The sequence below is a fragment of the Salvelinus fontinalis genome, chromosome 41 (assembly GCF_029448725.1).
Source record: "Salvelinus fontinalis isolate EN_2023a chromosome 41, ASM2944872v1, whole genome shotgun sequence".
Classification (NCBI taxonomy): domain Eukaryota; kingdom Metazoa; phylum Chordata; class Actinopteri; order Salmoniformes; family Salmonidae; genus Salvelinus; species Salvelinus fontinalis.
In genome coordinates this window covers 5,027,326-5,045,937 of record NC_074705.1, presented here as the reverse complement: position 1 = coordinate 5,045,937, position 18,612 = coordinate 5,027,326, and the positions used below count along the sequence as shown (strand labels likewise).

Here is an 18,612-nt window from a genome sequence, read left to right as displayed (position 1 = left end):
AGGAGAGAGAACGAGAGGGGGGGAAGAGGAGGAGAGAGAACGAGAGAGGGGGGAAGAGGAGGAGAGAGAACGAGAGAGGGGGGAAGAGGAGGAGAGAGAACGAGAGAGGGGGGAAGAGGAGGAGAGAGAACGAGAGAGGGGGGAAGAGGAGGAGAGAGAACGAGAGAGGGGGGAAGAGGAGGAGAGAGAACGAGAGAGGGGGGAAGAGGAGGAGAGAGAACGAGAGAGGGGGGAAGAGGAGGAGAGAGAACGAGAGAGGGGGGAAGAGGAGGAGAGAGAACGAGAGAGAGGGATGAGGAGGAGAGAAGGAAGAGGAGGAGAGAGAACGAGAGAGGGATGAGGAGGAGAGGGGGGAAGAGGAGGAGAGAGAACGAGAGAGGGGGGAAGAGGAGGAGAGAGAACGAGAGAGGGGGGAAGAGGAGGAGAGAGAACGAGAGAGAGGGATGAGGAGGAGAGAAGGAAGAGGAGGAGAGAGAACGAGAGAGGGATGAGGAGGAGAGAAGGAAGAGGAGGAGAGAGAACGAGAGAGGGGGGAGGAGAGAGAGAGAGAACGAGAGAGAGGGAAGAGGAGGAGGAGAGAGAACGAGAGAGGGGGGAGGAGGAGAGAGAACGAGAGAGGGGGGAGGAGGAGAGAGAACGAGAGAGGGGGGAGGAGGAGAGAGAACGAGAGAGGGGGGAGGAGGAGAGAGAACGAGAGAGGGGGGAGAGGAGGAGAGAGAACGAGAGAGGGGGAGAAGAGGAGGAGAGAGAACGAGAGAGGGGGGAGGAGGAGAGAGAACGAGAGAGGGGGGAGGAGGAGAGAGAACGAGAGAGGGGGGAGGAGGAGAGAGAACGAGAGAGGGGGGAGGAGGAGAGAGAACGAGAGAGGGGGGAGGAGGAGAGAGAACGAGAGAGGGAGGAGGAGGAGAGAGAACGAGAGAGGGAGGAGGAGGAGAGAGAACGAGAGAGGGAGGAGGAGGAGAGAGAACGAGAGAGGGAGGAGGAGGAGAGAGAACGAGAGAGGGAGGAGGAGGAGAGAGAACGAGAGAGGGAGGAGGAGGAGAGAGAACGAGAGAGGGAGGAGGAGGAGAGAGAACGAGAGAGGGAGGAGGAGGAAGAACGAGAGAGGGGGGAGGAGGAGAGAGAACGAGAAAGGGGGGAGGAGGAGAGAGAACGAGAGAGGGGGGAGGAGGAGAGAGAACGAGAGAGGGAGGAGGAGGAGAGAGAACGAGAGAGGGAGGAGGAGGAGAGAGAACGAGAGAGGGAGGAGGAGGAGAGAGAACGAGAGAGGGAGGAGGAGGAGAGAGAACGAGAGAGGGAGGAGGAGGAGAGAGAACGAGAGAGGGGGGAGGAGGAGAGAGAACGAGAGAGGGGGGAGGAGGAGAGAGAACGAGAGAGGGGGGAGGAGGAGAGAGAACGAGAGAGGGGGGAGGAGGAGAGAGAACGAGAGAGGGGGGAGGAGGAGAGAGAACGAGAGAGGGGGGAGGAGGAGAGAGAACGAGAGAGGGGGGAGGAGGAGAGAGAACGAGAGAGGGGGGAGGAGGAGAGAGAACGAGAGAGGGGGGAGGAGGAGAGAGAACGAGAGAGGGGGGAGGAGGAGAGAGAACGAGAGAGGGGAGAGGAGGAGAGAACGAGAGAGGGGAGAGGAGGAGAGAACGAGAGAGGGGGGAGGAGGAGAGAGAACGAGAGAGGGGGAAGAGGAGGAGAGAGAACGAGAGAGGGGGCAGAGGAGGAGAGAGAACGAGAGAGGGGGCAGAGGAGGAGAGAGAACGAGAGAGGGGGAAGAGGAGGAGAGAGAACGAGAGAGGGGGAAGAGGAGGAGAGAGAACGAGAGGGGGGGAAGAGGAGGAGAGAGAACGAGAGGGGGGGAAGAGGAGGAGAGAGAACGAGAGGGTGAGAAGAGGAGGAGAGAGAACGAGAGAGGGGGAAGAGGAGGAGAGAGAACGAGAGAGGGGGGAGGAGGAGAGAGAACGAGAGAGGGGGGAGGAGGAGAGAGAACGAGAGAGGGGGGAGGAGGAGAGAGAACGAGAGAGGGGGGAGGAGGAGAGAGAACGAGAGAGGGGGGAGGAGGAGAGAGAACGAGAGAGGGGGGAGGAGGAGAGAGAACGAGAGAGGGAGGAGGAGGAGAGAGAACGAGAGAGGGAGGAGGAGGAGAGAGAACGAGAGAGGGAGGAGGAGGAGAGAGAACGAGAGAGGGAGGAGGAGGAGAGAGAACGAGAGAGGGAGGAGGAGGAGAGAGAACGAGAGAGGGAGGAGGAGGAGAGAGAACGAGAGAGGGCGGAGGAGGAGAGAGAACGAGAGAGGGAGGAGGAGGAGAGAGAACGAGAGAGGGAGGAGGAGGAGAGAGAACGAGAGAGGGAGGAGGAGGAGAGAGAACGAGAGAGGGAGGAGGAGGAGAGAGAACGAGAGAGGGAAGAGGAGGAGAGAGAACGAGAGAGGGAAGAGGAGGAGAGAGAACGAGAGAGGGAAGAGGAGGAGAGAGAACGAGAAAGAGGGAAGAGGAGGAGAGAGAACGAGAGAGAGGGAAGAGGAGGAGAGAGAACGAGAGAGAGGGAAGAGGAGGAGAGAGAACGAGAGAGAGGGAAGAGGAGGAGAGAGAACGAGAGAGAGGGAGAGGAGGAGAGAGAACGAGAGAGAGGGAAGAGGAGGAGAGAGAACGAGAGAGAGGGAAGAGGAGGAGAGAGAACGAGAGAGAGGGAGGAGGAGAGAGAACGAGAGAGGGGGCAGAGGAGGAGAGAGAACGAGAAAGAGGGAAGAGGAGGAGAGAGAACGAGAAAGAGGGAAGAGGAGGAGAGAGAACGAGAGAGAGGGAAGAGGAGGAGAGAGAACGAGAGAGAGGGAAGAGGAGGAGAGAGAACGAGAGAGAGGGAAGAGGAGGAGAGAGAACGAGAGAGAGGGAAGAGGAGGAGAGAGAACGAGAGAGAGGGAAGAGGAGGAGAGAGAACGAGAGAGAGGGATGAGGAGGAGAGAGGGAAGAGGAGGAGAGAGAACGAGAGAGGGAAGAGGAGGAGAGAGAACAAGAGAGGGAAGAGGAGGAGAGAGAACGAAAGGGGGGACAAAACCTCAGTTGTGTTGGAGCAACGTGCGGGCGGTTCACTAAGATGATAGTACAACGGGCTAAGATGTAGCAGCTTATCAGTTTCAGTCATCCACAGTGGTGAAGGTCTGACTATCTGGTGGCGGCCGCCCCGATTAGTTTTTTTAGCACACACTGTCCCCCTGTATCACCATGGGAAAGCAGAACAGGGTCAACTGGTGTGCGTAAGAGAAAACATTTTGAAACTGAGTGAAATGCGTTGGTACAACCATTGAACTTGTCTGATAAGAACACAGACGTTCGTTATTTTTGTTGCAAAACATTTTGTTACAGTGTGCCCTACTGAACACAACCTAGATGTATTTGTGTGTAGTCAACAGTCTGCACCATCCACCAAGACCACAAGATGGGAGCAGGGGGTTGAGAAGTATATTTAATGATCTGTGTGTACAGCCTCATTTTAGCAGGGAGAATGAGCATATGCCAAACAAACCATTCTTTATTAATAATATATAACAAGACCGTGCGTAGTACACCACAAATACACAGCTCAGAGCAAAAACTATTTGGGGACGTTGCTGCGGCATGAGACACCAACTCACAACACAAGGCTTCCTTAAGCGTCATGCAGAGGAGTGCCTGACCTGAAACACACGGACACTCAGACTGAGAACTAGAGGAACTCCCATGAATGTCCATGCACACAGCAGAACTCCATGCACTACTTGGACAACTAAAGGTCTGTATATATCCTGTGTTGAGTCCTCCAACCCTTTACTCTCACTCAGTATCTAACTGCACCATGCAGAAAGACTAGTGCTGTGCAATTAACCAAAATGCCGGTTATTTTTTGTTTTTTAAACAACAAATTCACCAACTTCAGTTCAATTATTTGAATTCCATTTCCACTATTGTGCACATAGTGCTGCCGAACTGTGTGATGTAGTAGGGAGTTGTAGTTTCCATCAAGCTCTTTAGAAACCAGATCATGCTGAACTGTGTGATGTAGTAGGGAGTTGTAGTTTCCATCAAGCTCTTTAGAAACCAGATCATGCTGAACTGTGTGATGTAGTAGGGAGTTGTAGTTTCCATCAAGCTCTTTAGAAACCAGATCATGCTGAACTGTGTGATGTAGTAGGGAGTTGTAGTTTCCAACAAGTCCTTTATTCTCAGTCAGTATCTAACTGCACCATGCAGAAGGACACACACAGGCACATATAAACTGTCACACTGGTCACTCCCAGTCAGGTCCATTACCTCTTCTTGGGTCCAGGCTTCCAGTCTTTACCTGCCTTTCTGTAGGGGGGGTGGGGTGTAATTTACTCTACAGTATTCTATATTCAGCCAGTCATTTCACTTCCTCACTAGAATGTGTAAGCACAGGGTTGGATAGGTTACTTTCTAAATGTAATCTGTTACAGTTACTAGTTACCTGTCCAAAAGTAGTTAGTTACCTGTCCAAAAACAGAACTTTTGGATTACCCAAACTCAGTAACGTAATCTGATTACATTCCGTTACTTTTAGATTTAATTTCCCCTTAAGAGGCATTAGAAGAAGACAAACATGTATGTTGCCAACTGAACAACATCTATTGCAGGATAAATCAATGTTAAAGTTTACATAGCTGGACATATTTGGATATTACATTTTACTTGGTGGGTTGGTTATGTAGGCTTCTTCTAACCCATCGCTTTCTACTACATATAATAATAAGATTAAATTATATCCTTACATTATAAACCAAATTCTATCAGAATTCCAGTCATTCCAATAAATGTTATACCTCTTGATCGCAAAGAATAGGACTTGGACATATGGAAGTATAGATTAGCCAAATTGTTTTATCTGAGCACCAAAACTAAGGACTTATTAGCCAGCCTGACTGTTGTCATGGAGGACTGATTGGGCTCATTGATTCGAGTTGAAAAATAATGCTGCGCTCATGGAATGGCATGCTTTGATCAATAATAAGTGATATCCGTATCAAATTACACTACACCACTGCTGTCCTCCTTACCTCCAAGTGTTTATTCATGTTGGATCATCTTTGGATGCCAACAGCAGTCACACCACTGGAAGACATAGCTTGGACTGTAGCCTACAAAAGCCTATTCCTGCTCTTTCCCCGCAATCCATCAAACACATTCGGTGTGTCGTCATGTAATCCGTTACTGCCCAACCCTGTGTATGCATTGCATTGGACCTCATTTCTCTAGAATTACCATAAAGTTCCTAAAAGGTGCACCAGACATAGGTAGATTTTACAGGTACATATAACAGTGGGGCAAAGTAGACAGGTACGCCATAGATGAACACTATCATACGTACAATACTCCACTGGTATTCGCAACACATTGGTATTATGTCAAGTCTCACTCACTTGGCCAGCCTCTGCTCATCCAGTTTGGTCATGACATCATTCAGGTCCTGGTTCAGCTGCAAACAGAAAGATTGGAGGAAGTCAATTAATCAGTCTAGACATGTATTATCAATCAGTCCCATGTACTGACGGTAGGCACCCAGCTCTCCCTCTCACCTTTCCCATGTCTTTGTGGAACCTCTGCTGATATCCAGCCATACTCTGGAATGTGTTAACATAGAAGCCAACACGACTAGAGAGAAGAGAGGAGAGAGAGAGAACGTGTTAACATGGTGGCTGGCAACACTGTGTGTGTGTGTGTGTGTGTGTGTGTGTGTGTGTGTGTGTGTGTGTGTGTGTGTGTGTGTGTGTGTGTGTGTGTGTGTGTGTGTGTGAACATGGTGGCTGGCAACATTGTGTGTGCCTGACTGTCTGTGGTGACATGTGGAAGAGAGAACGTGATAACAGTGGTTGTAAGTGGGTTGCTCTTCAGAAAGACAGAGGGAAGGAGATTGTCAGCCTGGTAGCGTCAGTGAGAGGGTGGAGAGGTCTCACCTGTTCCACAGCTGTGGAAGCTCATCCTGCAGATCTACGTTGATCTCCTCAAATACTTTCTGAGCTCTCCCTAACTCCTCCTCTGCCTGTACAGACACCATGATACATCCACAGAGGTTAAACAATGTTAGTATATGCCTGTACAGACACCATGACACATCCACAGAGGTTAAATAATGTTAGTATATGCCTGTACAGACACCATCACACATCCACAGAGGTTGAACAATTCTACGGTGCCATGTTTGTTAATATATGTTAGTCAAAAGAAAGCGCATTATCTACAATCAAACTAAAGAATGACATGGAATGCAGACAGAATGTTAGGGCATGGTGGCATAGAATATAGAATTAGAACTCAGAATGGGTGAATGACAAGTGAGTGTTGAAGGCATGGCGGGGGGTCAGGGCGAACTGTGACCGGGGTGAGAGGGTGAGTTAGACATCAGTCACCTGGTTTCTGGTCAGGTTAGTTTGGGCTATTTGATGAGCTGACAGAATCCCCTGGGCCCAACCTGGGGCAGCCTTCTCCACAAGAGACATCGGCTAGCCATGCAGACAGACGGACAGAGCGAAAGAGAGAAGCAAGACAAATAGTTTGACAGGCAGGTTAGCATTAAGACAGGCAGGTTTGAGAGAGTTTTGAAATAGGGCAAGAGTATTTCCATATTGTACATTAACACCCAATCAAACACACACACATGAAAAACAGGTTAATGAGACTTTTTTCCCCCAGTAGGTTGATTGGTTGCTTATTTCAACTGGTATAGCCTAAGCCCATGGGAGCATGTGGCAAGCATAGAAAAACGTGCCTCGCCAAAATTGCAATGCAGAATGTTGCTTACTGACATCAGACATCATAATGTGGGTATTTGCATTATCTTTGTTATGGCCTTTATAGAGTCATGACTGAGTCACATTATAGAGCCGACCTGAACTGGCCTGGATATTTTCTCTTTACATTGTTCTGTTCTTTCCAAGAAGGTTCCAGAAATGCTGGTCCTCTGTAGTTGGTAGAGCATGGTGCTTGCAACGCCAGGATAGTGAGTTTGATTCCCGGGACCACCCGTACGTAACATGTAGGCATCCATGACTAAGTTGCTTTGGATAAAAGCATCTGATAAATGGCATGTATTGTTTGTTAATTTAAACGATGGCAGATGCAAAACCAGGCCATCCCAGTACAGCTGGCTCAGCTTGGTTTGGCTCAGCAGTGTGATACCGTAATGAACCCAGGAAACGATGCAGCGGGCGGCCATCTTACCTTGGCGATCTTGGCCTGGTCCTGCTTCTTGCCCTTCTGTAGGGAGCCAAAGTGATGCCTCGCACTGTCGTAGTCGGTCATCTTCCTGTCCCGCTTAGCGATGCGTGCCTGGTCAGAGACACCAGACAAACATACCCACAGAGTCACTGATAGATAGAAGGCTGCAGCTTCTTGAGAACCAATCAAATGTATGTATTGATGTATCCTCTAACTGGTCAGGGAACTGAGCTGTTTCAGGGCTCCATTTAAAACCAGGATCGCTGAAACGTTAAAGATTGCACACCAGAAATGTAAAGGTGATTTCCTATTGAGCAGACATATGCAGCGTTCACGGTGAATGCAGTCTCCGCAAACAGAGGAACATCACCATTACATTTTAATCAGCTGTAACTCTGAACTTCCACCATATAGGTTGTATAGAGCCCTCGGTACCAGTATGTGTAGTCTGTTCTGTTAGAGCCCTCGGTACCAGTACATGTACTCTGTTCTGTTAGAGTCCTCGGTACCAGTATATGTAGTCTGTTCTGTTCGAGCCCTCGGTACCAGTATGTGTAGTCTGTTCTGTTAGAGCCCTCGGTACCAGTATGTGTAGTCTGTTCTGTTAGAGCCCTCGGTACCAGTATGTGTAGTCTGTTCTGTTAGAGCCCTCGGTACCAGTATGCGTAGTCTGTTCTGTTCGAGCCCTCGGTACCAGTATGTGTAGTCTGTTCTGTTCGAGCCCTCGGTACCAGTATGTGTAGTCTGTTCTGTTAGAGCCCTCGGTACCAGTATGCGTAGTCTGTTCTGTTAGAGCCCTCGGTACCAGTATGCGTAGTCTGTTCGAGCCCTCGGTACCAGTATGCGTAGTCTGTTCTGTTAGAGCCCTCGGTACCAGTATGTGTAGTCTGTTCTGTTAGAGCCCTCGGTACCAGTATGCGTAGTCTGTTCTGTTAGAGCCCTCGGTACCAGTATGTGTAGTCTGTTCTGTTAGAGCCCTCGGTACCAGTATGCGTAGTCTGTTCTGTTAGAGCCCTCGGTACCAGTATGTGTAGTCTGTTCTGTTAGAGCCCTCGGTACCAGTATGTGTAGTCTGTTCTGTTAGAGCCCTCGGTACCAGTATGTGTAGTCTGTTCTGTTAGAGCCCTCTGTACCAGTATGTGTAGTCTGTTCTATTTGTTAATGTTGTGAAAAATCAATCAAAATGTTATAAAAAACGTTTTTATTTATTTATTAGGGAGTTTCATTTTTCTCAAAATGGCCAAACACACACCGAGCACCTGACTGCAGTGACACACACCTTAATGTCAGGGAACTGGGCCAGATAGGTATCCATGGCGATCATGGAATTGTCCACAAGCTTGTCGTGGTAATCTGACCACAGGATGTCTGTCTCCTACAATACACACAGCAGAGTCAAACAACACACTCACAAATGCAAAGACTCACGTATACACCCACCCCCACCCCAATAACAGCTCCACTAACAGTGCAGTTCAGAGCTAGTCTGAAACTAGCGCCATGTCTTCTAGCTATAGATCTAGTGTAGGCCACAGCTATTCCCACTAGTCCTCATTCATCACCAGTCTATACAGTCATGAATGAGCTGTCCTTTACCTCCATGCAATAGTCCATCTCCTTCTCTATCATCTCCTACAGACGGAAGGATGGAGAGATGGAGGGAAAGAGACATGCAGTGAGAGAGAGAGGAGTATGTGTTGCATTGAGAAGAAGTGAATGTGACAGATGAAATGGAGGGAGGAAACTAGACACTGGTTCCCTTTTCTATTCTCTTTTTACTCAAACAACCAATAGAATTGATCTGAAGTTCTCGTGTTCTTTTCTGCATTTTCAATTATACATTTAATTCAACCTCTGAAGTTTTGTACACCTCTTTCACAGAGGAACAGGTAGTCTTTCATCCTGAATTCCCATAGATCACACACACACACGAACCATGCTAGTCTCTCTCACCTCTGCGATGGTATCCACCTCCTCCTTGCCAAACCACTCTGGCTCGTACATATCCGCCAGACAGTCCTGCAGACGCTTGGACGCATCATGCATGGCTGAGGATCACAGGGACAGACAGGACAGACCAAAAACTGAAATGAAACTGGGCCAATGACAGGAAGAGGTCTGAGTGTATTAATGTGTGTGAACACTACAACTGTGTCACTCCAAAATAGACAAGATAAACTGACAGATATTACTGTAAAACCTAATAATAAGTTACAGGAAACCTGCACACACACAGTTGTAGTGTACAAACACACTCACAGACAGACATGCTTCTTACTTTGAACTGCTGCCAGGTAGGCCCTCAAGTCTTTCTGTAGTTTGGTGCCCTCGGCCTGGAAAATACAACAATGGGTTGAACTGGGATTGTGAGCATGATGCCATTTTCACATTACTGAACCAAACGGTACTGTGCTGCCCTGGTTACACAAACAACATAGTTGCTGGAACCATACTGGAAAATATATTGTGAAAAGACTATCTTAACCAGCCCAGTACGGTTCAAGTCAGTCATGGATCCGTTTGTGTGTGTGTGTGTGTGTGTGTTAGTGTGTGTGTGTTAGTGTGTGTGTGTTAGTGTGTGTTAGTGTGTGTGTTAGTGTGTGTGTTAGTGTGTGTGTTAGTGTGTGTGTTAGTGTGTGTGTTAGTGTGTGTGTGTGTGTGTAGGCTGGGAGGGCAGGGAACATTGGGCCACAACAATGGGTTCACCATCTCAATGAGAGAGTTGGAAGAGTCGGGACTCTCACCATCTGCTTGTTGAAGTTAGCCACGCCCTCCTCGAACGCTGTGTCCCTGGTCTCATCAGCTTTACCCAGCTTCTGAAGGACCTGACAGAAAGACAAAACATTCCTGGGTGAATACATGAGGACTACAGGGCTACTGCAGGACCTGGGAGAGCACCGTCAATAATCATACACAGTAATACTTTACTTAAAGAGAACCTAGTCTTAATGGCGATTCCCTGCTTAAATAAAGGTCAAATAATATATCTACTGACCTACAAAAATGAATGATATCTTTCCAATTGATTTGGAGGAACGATATATAACTGGTAATACACTTGTCTATTTTTAGGCAGGCTGTCAAAGCCATGTGTTTCCTCTGTCTCTGGCAGAGACCAGCTGACAAGCACACCAAAGGCTCTGTGTGTCCATCTCCTAGTTCAACATGGAGAACTTTGAAGCGTTAAGCTGTTCAACTCTGACTCTCTCTGGTGGAATTTTCTAAATATTGTATACTACCCTGATAAAGCACATATCAGTTTCAAAACAGGGCTTGTGCAATGTCATTTTTCATCTCACAGGAAAATAATTTGTGGAGGGGGTTACTGTAGCCTTGTTCACATTGGCAGTTTGAAGTTACTCAAATCCAACTTTTTTGCATATCTGATTTGAATCTGTTATTTTTCCTCCAGTCGAAACAGCCAAAAGCCACATTGAATCTGAAACTTCAAGCCACATTTCAAACCAACTTCGTAGGCCATGCGACTTGTCTTGAACGGTCAAATCAGATTTATTTTCCCTCACATGGCTTTCAGATTTATTTGGCATATCTTGTTGCTTGCTAGCTACTCTGTTGACAGTTTGACAAGAACATGACGTGGTAGCTAACAAGCTTGTTAACTGTTTACAAACAAATTAATGTGCTAGAAAGATAAACAGCTACCTACCTAGCTGGCTGACTGCTGTGGCTAGCTAGCTGACTTCTGTGGCTAGCCAAAAAGCACTTGTTTTGAAAGTTTGATTATCTTATCCTTTGAGGTTTTAAAAGTGTTCTTCCTCTATGAATTTGAACATTCAAAACAAGCTTGTTAGCTTGTTGCATAACTTCTGAGTGATAGGAAGCACAAGCACCACCAATCAGCCTACACCACTGTGCACACACCTTTCGTTACTATGACAACTAGCATAGCCATGTCAACAAATAACTGCTGTCTGAAAACAAACAAATCTGATTTGGTCACTTGCTGTTTGGACAGTCAGTATTCCAAAACAGATTTGAAAAACAAAACAGATTTCAGCATTAAGGCCTGCAGTGTGAACACGGCTTTAGTGTCTTCTGTTCAGGGTCAGTTTCCCAAACCCAGATTGAGCATAGTCCTTCACTAAAAAGCATTCAAGGGAAAATTTCCATTGAAAGTCCAGGATTCTGAGAAACTGAAACCTTAAAAAGTTTCACTTCTGTATTCTTTAACATTATAACCTCTGACTCATTCAAACAATAGAAAACAAAAACAGCAGACGTCAGCTTTTAGAAGAGCTTTCATCATTAAAAGGAAGAGGGGGAAAGAGGAGAAGAATAGAAAGGTATGCATTATATTGAAGTGAAAAGGAGGGAGCGATAGGGCAATGAAGAGCTGATGACTAGGGGAGCGATAGGGCAATGAAGAGCTGATGACTAGGGGAGCGATAGGGCAATGAAGAGCTGATGACTTGGGGAGCGATAGGGTAATGAAGAGCTGATGACTAGGGGAGCGATAGGGCAATGAAGAGCTGATGACTAGGGGAGCGATAGGGCAATGAAGAGCTGATGACTAGGGGAGCGATAGGGCAATGAAGAGCTGATGACTTGGGGAGCGATAGGGCAATGAAGAGCTGATGACTTGGGGAGCGATAGGGTAATGAAGAGCTGATGACTTGGGGAGCGATAGGGCAATGAAGAGCTGATGACTTGGGGAGCGATAGGGCAATGAAGAGCTGATGACTAGGGGAGCGATAGGGCAATGAAGAGCGATAGGGCAATGAAGAGCTGATGACTTGGGGAGCGATAGGGTAATGAAGAACTGATGACTATGGGAAATGGATGTACAAATGTAGAGGTTAGAGGGCAGTGAAAGGAAATAGAGTAAAATATGCAAGGTAAAGGAAGAGAAAAAAAGTCCCCTCATCCAGCTGATCCTGGAGCTGAGTTCACTAACACACTGAATGAAGTCTCAGGACCAGAACAACCAATCAATCAGAATAAGCCAAATTACAACAGTCAAAACAAAACTACATTACCTATTGGGAAACACAAGCATAAAGCAAAATGCAGTGTTATATGGCCCTAAAATCGACAGTACACCATGGCAAACTATTTGACCATGGTTACTGATCAAACATTTTGAAAAACACAACAATAAAGCCTTGTGTCCTATTTTTTGTATTTGCTTCGTGCTGTTGATGGTAGTTGCACTTGATTCAGCAGCCGTAGCGCCGGGAAGGCAGTGTTCCCATTTTTAACCATTTCATGTCTTAAGGTAGAATTCTGCCTAGCAGGCAGGACCAAAGAGTAAATCAAGTGTACCTAAGGTCCAGCACTGGCCAATCAGATAGCTCAGATCAGAGTATCTGCAGTTTCCTTGCGCCTCGACTGTAAAAAGAAGCCTCAAACGCACATGAAAGTTGATAATGTGAGATTTTTAACTTTTAAAACCATGACTAGCGAGAGACTCAACGAAAACAACAAAGAGCTGCAGTTTTTATGAGTAAGTTCGTGTTTAAGTTGTTATTCAGCACTGTCAACACTTTGTTCAACAGGTTTATAAGCCATAAAATGTGCATTTCGTTAAGCTTGCGTTATTATTTGCGGCTTATCTTTTTTAATATAGAGGAATATTTCACTTTCTCTGGTCATAGGAGTAACATGACTTGGGGCATGAAGCAGAAGTAACGTACAGTTTACACTACTTCCGAATTCGCCAGACGAAGTTCCGCCCCATTCATTTTCAATGGGAGCACGCGGCGCAATGCGCAGGGGATTGTGGGAAGGTTAGCGGCGCGAACCCTGCTAGCAGAGCGATAGAAAAAGTTCAGCTCTACTTTATGCAAATTACACGCGGCCACCGCTGTCGTTGAAAAATCAGGTGAGGAGTAGATGTTTGCTTGAAAGTCTTCCCTTCATGAAACATAGTTCCACCTGTTATTTCCGGGCAAACCAAAAAAAGATGGAGGAAAGCCAAATCGTTGCTGTGTCTGAATTTGCAATTCTATAGGATTTCCTAGAGTACAGAGACAAACTCATAAGGTATGAAGGACAATTGCATAGATTTTTGGTGTTGATGGTGGGTGAAGAGAGATTTGCACAACAATGTTTGTTTGTGCTGAGTGTTAGCTATGAACCTCAAGCAACCTATATCTCAAAACTGTGATCGAAGACACCATTTGTGAATGTGTTAAGTCAATTCAATTGTGAAATTTGCCCACCAAAGGATAGAAATCACCAGTAACACACATTATAAATGATAAACTAAGAGCCAATTTATGCTTGATCCGTAAATGTGGTCGGAGGCGCCGTACGGATGGTGTGAGGTCAAATCAAGCGCCGCCTCAAATTTAGTAACAATGCAGATGGCTCCGTATAGCTCCGCATTGACATGATTGGTTGACGGTAGGTGGGGGCGGGAGGTCCTGTATAAACACAAACTGACTTCCTTGTTCCTTGACAACTTCTTTCACAACAGCTCTGTACTGCTCTGCGAAGCGCAAGAAGTAGAAATTACCTTCTGCAGAGGCCCTATCACCATAAATGGTGCACAGCCAATGCAGACGTCGGAATGACCATGCAGCACATTTAAGCATGAATTTCCTATGTAATATGCTACCAATTGGATTATGGTTATGGCTCTAATTATACTTGTGTCATGGCATTGATGATTATAACTCACTTCCTGTAAAATACATTGGCCTACATGGACATGAATGGGTAGTTTGGGTAAAGGACATTGTGGCTTTGACTTGCAAACATTGTTGTGCAAATCTATCTCACCATCAACATCTCTGCAATCCTCCTCCATGCCATTGACCTTCTGATTTAGTCTAAAATCATTCTCAGAAAATAAACAAGGTAGAATTACAACGCTCCCCCCAATGCACGACACATTATTTTCCTTTGACATTTTTAATTTGTCCAAATTGTCAGCTCCTTATTTCCATGTACTGTACCTAGAATCCAAGGGTTGGATTTGCACTAAATTTCATGTCAGAAACATCATGTAGAACATCTTATGGTTAGCCTCATATACATGACCTAGTGCATCAGTTTAAACTGAGAACATATATAGCTAGTTCATCAATATGCAAATGATGTGCGAGTTTAGCTATTCTCTGCTTCAGATGTATGATGACAAGGGGCACATTGACTGCACATGTCCATTAGGCCAGTATGACATCATACTGTAGACATATGGCTGAATTGGTGATGCATGTCATTATGATACGCAGCCTCCTCTGAACAGTTGATGTTGAGATGTGTCTGTAACTTAATCTGTGAAGCATTTATTTGGGCTGCAATTTGAGGCTGGTAACTCTAATGAACTTATCCTCTGCAGCAGAGGTAACTCTGGGTCTTCCATTCCTGTGGCGGTCCTCATGAGAGCCAGTTTCATGTTTCAACATAGAGCTGGATGTTTTTTTGCGACTGCACTTGAATAAACTTTTCAAACGCATTAAGGAGGAAAGAAATTACACAAATTAACTTAGGCACACCTGTTAATTGAAATGCATTCCATCCTCATGAAGCTGGTTGAGAGAATGCCAAGAGTGTGTAAAGCTGTCATCAAGGCAAAGGGTGGCTACTTTGAAGAATCTCAAATAGCAAATATTTTGATTTGTTTAACACTTTTTTGGTTACTACATTATTTGACAGTTTTGATGTCATTACTATCTTACAATGTAGAAAATAGTAAAAATAAAGAAAAACCCTTGAATAAGTAGGTGTGTCCAAATTTGACTGGTACTGTACCTTATGCCAATAAAGCAATTTAAAATTGAATTTTGAGAGAAAGAGCTGATAATATAACAATTGAAATGTCTTTTTTTAAACCTTTGAGTTCAATATCTACTTTTCAATTCTAATAGTTTGTTGATGTTTTGCATCTTCTCACTTTTGTTTACTTCACTTGCTTTGGCAATGTAAACATGTTTCCCATGGCAATAAAGCCCCTTTGAATTTGAAAGAGAGAGAGAGGAGTGAAATTGTTGTGGATCTGAGAGAGCGTCAGAGCGAGCTCTTTGGCTCGTCATTGTGTCAGAGGATGTTGCCAAGGTCACCAGCTAATCTGGTCAGTTAACTCCTCCCACCACACGGCTATAACTAACCCCAGCCACCTGGCTGCCTAATCCTGGCCCAGGACTGGCCCACACGGGACCAGGGGACTTCCCTTCACTTACACCACAGGGATGATCACCACTTCCTGGACATCACAGTTATGGACCAGGTTCCATTTCACTCTCTTGCCATAGAGCCTGGTTGTGTCCAGTAGGCACAAAACAGGAAAAATAAACAAACTTTTGAAACATCAAGGTACTATCTGAACTTGTCCAATAGGAAACGCTTGTTGCATTTTTTGCTACGGTGTGCCCTATTGAACACTACCCCTGCCCTGACACTTTGGCTTTATCACTGAAGAAGACAGGGACAGTATTGACAGATCTGAAAAGACTGGGTAGGTATAATCAATCACTGTGTGTCAATGCCGTTGCCTGGTTCTCCCAAAGGCTATGTTGTAGCCTCCGCCATTTTGATTTAGCCTGTCCAATCCTCTCAGATCTGATAAACCAGAAGAGTAGGGGCAACACCATAGGTGTCAGAAAATGAAAAGGACCCAGGCCAGAGACAGTGGCATTTCCTGATGGCACAGGGCTTTCCTCTAGTCTAGGACACATTGAGCAACAGTGGAATTTCCTGATGGCACAGGGCTTTCCTCTCATCTAGGACACAAGCAACAGTGGCACTCCTGCACCACAAAATGAATGCCAGCGATGCTTCTTATAGTGATAAACAGTCTTGTGGGCTGGTTTACTGTAGTGGTACAGCAGCCTTGGGGCCTGGTCTACTGTAGTGTCTACTGTAGTGGTACAGCAGCCTTGGGGCCTGGTTTACTGTAGTGGTACAGCAGCCTTGGGGCCTGGTATACTGTAGTGTCTACTGTAGTGGAACAGCAGCCTTGGGGCCTGGTTTACTGTAGTGGAACAGCAGCCTTGGGGCCTGGTTTACTGTAGTGTCTACTGTAGTGGAACAGCAGCCTTGGGGCCTGGTCTACTGTAGTGTCTACTGTAGTGGAACAGCAGCCTTGGGGCCTGGTATACTGTAGTGTCTACTGTAGTGGAACAGCAGCCTTGGGGCCTGGTTTACTGTAGTGTCTACTGTAGTGGAACAGCAGCCTTGGGGCCTGGTCTACTGTAATGTCTACTGTAGTGGTACAGCAGCCTTGGGGCCTGGTCTACTGTAGTGTCTACTGTAGTGGTACAGCAGCCTTGGGGCCTGGTCTACTGTAGTGTCTACTGTAGTGGTACAGCAGCCTTGGGGCCTGGTCTACTGTAGTGTCTACTGTAGTGGTACAGCAGCCTTGGGGCCTGGTTTACTGTAGTGTCTACTGTAGTGGTACAGCAGCCTTGGGGCCTGGTCTACTGTAGTGGTACAGCAGCCTTGGGGCCTGGTCTACTGTAGTGGTACAGCAGCCTTGGGGCCTGGTCTACTGTAGTGGTACAGCAGCCTTGGGGCCTGGTTTACTGTAGTGGAACAGCAGCCTTGGGGCCTGGTATACTGTAGTGTCTACTGTAGTGGAACAGCAGCCTTGGGGCCTGGTCTACTGTAGTGTCTACTGTAGTGGAACAGCAGCCTTGGGGCCTGGTCTACTGTAGTGTCTACTGTAGTGTCTACTGTAGTGGAACAGCAGCCTTGGGGCCTGGTTTACTGTAGTGTCTACTGTAGTGGAACAGCAGCCTTGGGGCCTGGTTTACTGTAGTGGAACAGCAGCCTTGGGGCCTGGTTTACTGTAGTGTCTACTGTAGTGGAACAGCAGCCTTGGGGCCTGGTCTACTGTAGTGTCTACTGTAGTGGTACAGCAGCCTTGGGGCCTGGTTTACTGTAGTGTCTACTGTAGTGGAACAGCAGCCTTGGGGCCTGGTCTACTGTAGTGGTACAGCAGCCTTGGGGCCTGGTCTACTGTAGTGTCTACTGTAGTGGAACAGCAGCCTTGGGGCCTGGTCTACTGTAGTGTCTACTGTAGTGGAACAGCAGCCTTGGGGCCTGGTCTACTGTAGTGTCTACTGTAGTGGAACAGCAGCCTTGGGGCCTGGTTTACTGTAGTGTCTACTGTAGTGGTACAGCAGCCTTGGGGCCTGGTCTACTGTAGTGTCTACTGTAGTGGAACAGCAAGTGGAACAGCAGCCTTGGGGCCTGGTTTACTGTAGTGGAACAGCAGCCTTGGGGCCTGGTTTACTGTAGTGGAACAGCAGCCTTGGGGCCTGGTTTACTGTAGTGTCTACTGTAGTGGTACAGCAGCCTTGGGGCCTGGTTTACTGTAGTGTCTACTGTAGTGGAACAGCAGCCTTGGGGCCTGGTCTACTGTAGTGTCTACTGTAGTGGAACAGCAGCCTTGGGGCCTGGTTTACTGTAGTGGAACAGCAGCCTTGGGGCCTGGTTTACTGTAGTGTCTACTGTAGTGGAACAGCAGCCTTGGGGCCTGGTCTACTGTAGTGTCTACTGTAGTGGAACAGCAGCCCTGGGGCCTGGTCTACTGTAGTGTCTACTGTAGTGGTACAGCAGCCTTGGGGCCTGGTCTACTGTAGTGTCTACTGTAGTGGAACAGCAGCCCTGGGGCCTGGTCTACTGTAGTGTCTACTGTAGTGTCTACTGTAGTGGTACAGCAGCCTTGTGGGCTGGTTTACTGTAGTGTCTACTGTAGTGGAACAGCAGCCTTGGGGCCTGGTCTACTGTAGTGTCTACTGTAGTGGTACAGCAGCCTTGGGGCCTGGTCTACTGTAGTGTCTACTGTAGTGGAACAGCAGCCTTGGGGCCTGGTCTACTGTAGTGTCTACTGTAGTGGAACAGCAGCCTTGGGGCCTGGTTTACTGTAGTGTCTACTGTAGTGGAACAGCAGCCTTGGGGCCTGGTCTACTGTAGTGTCTACTGTAGTGGAACAGCAGCCTTGGGGCCTGGTCTACTGTAGTGGTACAGCAGCCTTGGGGCCTGGTCTACTGTAGTGGTACAGCAGCCTTGGGGCCTGGTCTACTGTAGTGTCTACTGTAGTGGAACAGCAGCCTTGGGGCCTGGTCTACTGTAGTGTCTACTGTAGTGGTACAGCAGCCTTGGGGCCTGGTCTACTGTAGTGTCTACTGTAGTGGAACAGCAGCCTTGGGGCCTGGTCTACTGTAGTGGAACAGCAGCCTTGGGGCCTGGTCTACTGTAGTGTCTACTGTAGTGGAACAGCAAGTGGAACAGCAGCCTTGGGGCCTGTTTTACTGTAGTGTCTACTGTAGTGGTACAGCAGCCTTGGGGCCTGGTCTACTGTAGTGGAACAGCAGCCTTGGGGCCTGGTTTACTGTAGTGTCTACTGTAGTGGTACAGCAGCCTTGGGGCCTGGTTTACTGTAGTGGTACAGCAGCCTTGGGGCCTGGTTTACTGTAGTGGTACAGCAGCCTTGGGGCCTGGTCTACTGT

At 47.3% G+C, this 18,612-nt stretch overlaps 1 protein-coding gene across 5 annotated transcripts in view; it reads right to left on the bottom strand.

The window, feature by feature from the left end:
• The window catches only part of bin1b (bridging integrator 1b), a 53,454-nt gene that overhangs the window by 20,145 nt on the left and 14,697 nt on the right, over positions 1-18,612 (bottom strand). For 3 of the 5 annotated variants that reach the window (XM_055908330.1, XM_055908331.1, XM_055908334.1), the window contains exons 2-11: positions 9,937-10,017; positions 9,471-9,525; positions 9,146-9,240; positions 8,472-8,567; positions 7,196-7,303; positions 6,385-6,477; positions 5,932-6,017; positions 5,554-5,629; positions 5,398-5,453; positions 4,274-4,312 (exon numbers count right to left, since the gene is read on the bottom strand). In XM_055908330.1, the coding sequence (XP_055764305.1) occupies positions 4,274-4,312; positions 5,398-5,453; positions 5,554-5,629; positions 5,932-6,017; positions 6,385-6,477; positions 7,196-7,303; positions 8,472-8,567; positions 9,146-9,240; positions 9,471-9,525; positions 9,937-10,017 (785 nt within the window). The remainder of the gene's footprint in view (positions 1-4,273; positions 4,313-5,397; positions 5,454-5,553; positions 5,630-5,931; positions 6,018-6,384; positions 6,478-7,195; positions 7,304-8,471; positions 8,568-9,145; positions 9,241-9,470; positions 9,526-9,936; positions 10,018-18,612) is intronic. The other 2 variants (XM_055908332.1, XM_055908333.1) reach the window with 2 other exon arrangements.